This window comes from Poecilia formosa, unplaced genomic scaffold, assembly GCF_000485575.1.
Source record: "Poecilia formosa unplaced genomic scaffold, Poecilia_formosa-5.1.2 Scaffold38, whole genome shotgun sequence".
NCBI lineage: Eukaryota > Metazoa > Chordata > Actinopteri > Cyprinodontiformes > Poeciliidae > Poecilia > Poecilia formosa.
This window is the reverse complement of record NW_006799977.1, coordinates 2,933,973-2,939,064: the sequence shown is the minus strand read 5'-3', so window position 1 is coordinate 2,939,064 and position 5,092 is coordinate 2,933,973. Positions and strand designations below refer to the sequence as shown.

Here is a 5,092-nt window from a genome sequence, read left to right as displayed (position 1 = left end):
GACGAATGATGCAGGAACTGAAAACCCACCTAACCCCGACGCTGAATTACCGTCATTTCCTTTATTCGGCTGTTTAAATAACTCTTATTTACAGTCAGCTTTAGCTGCTTTAAGAGAACCAGAACCACCGAGTTATCACTTCCTCTACTGCTGTCTGAACGCTTCACACCCAAAGTATCATTATATACAAACAACCGCATGAATACATCAGCTGTACTAAGTGCATGTAGCTTCTGCTTAAGTTTATGGTTTATAAAATACAAAATGAAGTCTTCAAGAAGGCCAGAGGATGCACACGGATGTCAGAACGAGGCGGTTCCAGCTGATGCACAAACTTAACATTTCACCGTCTGCTTGGGTGAAACGAATCCGATTCAACCAAGAAGTGTAAATAAAACAAAAAATAGCAAATATTTTTTTTTTACAATATTCCACACAATAAACAAGTGAGCATAAAACAAATAAACACAGGATTTTAAAAAAGCAACAGATATGGCTTCATGTTTTGGATTTAGAGAAAGTTTCCCTGCATAAACACAAAATACTACCAAGTGTTTTTAGTCTAGTTTCTAATGCAAGTATCTTACAAATAACTTAAGACATAAAAGTTTTATTTTAAATCAATTTAGAATATTTATTTAAAAACTTCTGGTTCCTCTGGCAGATTATTTTACATACAAGTTGTCTGTGGCTCTTGTTTTTTTTTTTTATTAATAGTGAATTATTTACTTGAACGCTTGCTCAAAAGCTACTTGTCGGTTGTATTTAAAGTATACTAAGATACTCACACTGGTAATTACACCAAAAGTACTTTGTAATATTTTGTGTTTTTGCAGTGTTTGACTTCAGATGTTACGTTTCTGCAAACTGCAACTAAAAAGTTTTTTTTTTTTCCATCAGTCGATATGTTTTTCTTGGTTAAAAACCCCACCAACTTTGACAAACTAAAAAATAAATATGAGAAGTCATTCCTTTAGAAGACAAACCGCTGCGTTTTTGGATTTCATGTCTGTAGCTCAAGTATTTCAGTACGACAAACGGCTCTGTCTGGATTCTTCGTCGTCGTTGAATAAATAACTGCGTTTATATTTAAAAACATAAAGCTGATTCTCTGCTTTTGCCTGCACAACAAGAACAAAGCGAGACAAAGCGGTCCGACAGGCACCAAACGACATCAGGAGACGGACCAACGAGGCGGAGAATGTCAGAAGGTCAAAGGGCGTCTACTTGGGAGGCAGCGGGTTCTCCTGGGTCGTCGTCTCTTTGTAGAAGTTGTCGATCTGCTCTCTGTACATCTTCAGCACCACGGGTCGCTTCAGCTTCATGGTCGGACCTGTTGGACGAGCGAAGGTCAGTGGTTAGGACGGTTACCCAGAATGCAACAGCTGCAGGGCGATTCTTTGAGCTTTACCCAAACGGGTTTGGCTCAGTTGTTAAATCGCAAACCTACTACTTGAATTCCTGTTAGTCAAAGAGGAGAAAACTGAAGGACACGTTGCAGTTTGTCTTACAGCCACCGATTTAAAATGTTTTTCTATCATTTCACTGCAAAAACACCAAATCTGACCAAGTATTAATGGTCTAGTTTTAGTACAAATATCTTAGGACACTTGAAATAAGACAAAATTAACTTACAAGTGGCTTTTCAGCAAGACATAGGAGCTTATTTTAAGTAAATAATTTCTTAATATTGATTAAATAAATACTAGTTTCCCTGGGAGATTACAATGCTAAGTAATTATTGACTTAAAACTACCTCCTTTATGTTGCTAAAGAGTTGCCTGTGAGTTAGTTTTAGTTTATTTTAAGTAATGTAAGATATTTGAACTAGAAACTAGAGCAAACAAAAATGTTTTTGCAGTGTATTCTACTTAAATAATGTCTTATTTTGATTTCATCAGGGCTCCTAATCCTGCTGCATTTCATAGGAGCTCTTATGTTGTATGAAAAAAATACAGTAAGATTGGATTCAATAAAAAAACTAAGTACAAAATTTCTACTTTTGCCTGAATTAAAAATGACTTGTACTACTGATGCACTGATTGGTCTGCAATAAATCTAAATTGGCTAATTTTCCTTGATTGGTCCTAACTGATCTGATCCGAAGAAAGCATGAGACTCGTCGTTCTGACTGACCCAGCTCTCCTCCGCCGACTGAGAAGTCCCGCTCCAGAACGATCCACTTCTGGATGCGCTGCGCGTTGGAGGTGGCGTTCTCGTTCACCCGGTTGATCCCCTCCTGGATGGCGGCGTGGACGGCCCGGTCCCGGCCGCCCGCGATGTCGGAGACGCGCGTGGCTTTGCTGCCCAGCTTCCTGCAGAGCTCCACGGCTTCGGGCGTCAGCTCGTCCTCGGGGTCGCCCGTCTCGACGTTCACTTGGCACTGCAGCGCAGCAAACACAAAACGAATTCGGCTTTAAACAGCTCAGACTTTCACAGCTTTGAAATGAGACAAAATGATTCACACCCAAGATGGTTTTCATTTCTGATAGGAAATGTGCAGCACAGCTCATCAGTTTCTATTTACATTTTGTTAAAAAACTGGCATTTTAACAAAGCCTTTCAATAACAAAATCTTTACTTGTGTTATAGAAGTGAAACCTTCTAAATTTATGAAAATTTGTCTTTGAGGTTGTCGTCATCACCCTAATCTTTAGCTGCCTTCTCAGATTAAAGTCGAGAATCTCGCTGGTGAATTAAGATTGTTTTGTTTTGTATCTAGACTCACCATTAAGAAGAAGAATAAATATTCATTAATATGACCTGTCTTTGTATATATTGTAGGAGCCATTTGTCTTTTCTTCCGTTTATTGCCACCAGGGGGAGTATTTCATTTTCAGTTCTGAGTATTAAGGTCAAGCCTGATTCTGCTTGGTTTTGATTCATGTCAGATTTATGTGGCTCTAAATGGAAAAGGCAAGACAATGGACATTGTATTGATAATAAATGACTATTATAAGTCAAAGTGAAGATCAGCAGTACAAATCTTAATTGAGGGTTACCAATGGGTACCTGGAACAACAACCAGTAGCCTAAAATACCATATATATATATGTGGGACATCAGCTGTGAACTTTTTAATCTACTTATATTTTAATTGCCTAATTCCCACATGAAGGTCTTTGGATGTTTTCATTTTTCTTGGAATATTTTAAAACTATGTGTTTTACCCTATTTAAACCTTTCTACATGGAATAAATCCAACTTTAATCCACTTCTATCTTTAGATTTTTCCATTACAAACATTATTTTGCTATTGTGTTGTTTCCATTAAATGAGTAATCAATTACAGCCACGTTGGAATATGTTTCTTCACGCGATAAGTCATTAAAAATATGCTGCCATCATCCTTCGACCACTTCCTGTTGTCTTCTTCGTCTTTTCTGGCAGTAGTAATATCCGGTTGTTGATCATGAGACTTGTGTGATGCGAATAAAGCGTTTTCTTTACAGTTTTGCGAAATTCAGTCGAAAAACCACCTTATGCTAGCGTGAAAACTCTTTTTGCCATTTGCATTAAGTGAATTGAAAATAATTAAATAATCAGTGCATTAACTGATTAACATTGTAAAGGCGTTCAGTGGTAAGATCTTGGTGTAAAGTAGGGGTGGCTGAGGTAGATTTATTTGTAATCGGGCTAAAGTTATTCCTGATACATTTTTCCTATGATGAAGAATGTTAAGTACAACACAAAGTATTCATCTTTTCACTCACACCTGATCTCAGTGACATAAACGCACCGCCACATTTCAAATCCAAACTCAACACTCATCTGTTTAAAGTAGCATAAGATCAATGATTTCAACTACACTCTTATTTAAATCCCATTTTTAATTTATTTTTACTCTATATTTTAATATTGTCTGTTTTTATGTTCACATTTCTTGAGTGTCAAGAAACCCAAATCAGATTTTAAATGTATTAAACTTGACTAAATATAGCAAAATTAAAGTAAACCAAATCCTGTTCTAATTACTGAAAATAATTTGCGAAAACTAGATGTTTTTATTTTAGTACAGCAAACGTGGATCATACTTTTTTAAGTTTTTGATCTAAAATAAATAACATTTTTTAAGCTTGATTTTACTTTTGACTCAACAATTTTGGCCCCTGTGACAAAAGGTTTGTACCAGTATCAACCTGCAGCCTGCAAACATAATGATGTAGTTTTCTGAGGCAGCAGCAGGGGGCAGTGTTGGACGCTAAATGTAAAACGTTTGTGCGGTCTTTTTGTTTCTGCCATCAGTGACGACAATGAATCTTTCTCAGATTAGATAGAGAAGATAAAGCAGAGATTTTTACAACAATAATACAGCGATAACATTGTGTCTCCATATTATCTGAGTGACGTTGGTAAAAACAGATAAGTGTGATGGAGTTCCTCACCTTAATAGTGAGCAGCATGGTGAGAAACTTCCTCTTGTCTCCTATCAACATGGCGTTGCTTATCAGCGGCACAGCCTCCTTCACTGCGTCCTCGATGGGGATCGGAGGGATGTTTTCGCCTCCCGCTGTGATGATCATCTCTGCAGAAAAACATGCGGCTGGTTAAAAAACTAAGGTTTATGCTTGAGAGTATGGATCGGTTGCAGCGGGACGTCACACGCGCAAAAATCCCACCGCTATTTCCCTGCTGGTAGGCAAAAAGCTGCTAGCTGATGACTAGCATTGGTTTTTGTTGTCCATAATGCGATAAATCTTAAATGTACGCTTGATCTATATGTTAAAGAGAAACTCAGTGCTTTGATACTAATTGTTAACACTGTGTTAACTAGATAAAGTTTAAATAAAATTTAATTAAGAAAAGAAAATAGTGAGGTGGTAGTAGTTCATTTATGCTAGCTTACCTTTGACAACTGTACCATGTAGATGTGCTGTGTAATAAGGTGTGTTTAGGTTCAGTTATAAAAATAAACTAACTGAACCGAAACATGTAAGTTAGGACATGCTTTCCGCTTGTGCTTAAATTAGCTAATCAACCACTGCAGTGTTAGATTAGCAAATAGCAGCGGTAGCTAATCTACCACCGCAGTGTTAGATTAGCAAATAGCAGCGGTAGCTAATCTACCACCGCAGTGTTAGATTAGCAAATA

General features: G+C 37.4%; 1 protein-coding gene and 1 long non-coding RNA gene across 3 annotated transcripts in view; one reads left to right on the top strand and one right to left on the bottom strand.

Moving 5' to 3' along the window:
* Window positions 1-709: 709 nt before the first annotated feature.
* The window catches only part of acsbg2 (acyl-CoA synthetase bubblegum family member 2), a 27,692-nt gene continuing 23,309 nt past the window's right edge, over window positions 710-5,092 (bottom strand). For both annotated transcript variants that reach the window (XM_007550926.2, XM_007550927.2), the window contains exons 13-15: window positions 4,386-4,525; window positions 2,137-2,383; window positions 710-1,333 (exon numbers count right to left, since the gene is read on the bottom strand). In XM_007550926.2, coding sequence (XP_007550988.1) covers window positions 1,224-1,333; window positions 2,137-2,383; window positions 4,386-4,525 — 497 coding nt within the window. In that variant the 3' untranslated portion in view covers window positions 710-1,223. The remainder of the gene's footprint in view (window positions 1,334-2,136; window positions 2,384-4,385; window positions 4,526-5,092) is intronic.
* On the top strand, window positions 4,636-4,910 carry LOC107836091 (uncharacterized). Its single transcript, XR_001661938.1, has 2 exons — window positions 4,636-4,704; window positions 4,775-4,910. It is a non-coding gene; the product is annotated as an uncharacterized LOC107836091 (long non-coding RNA).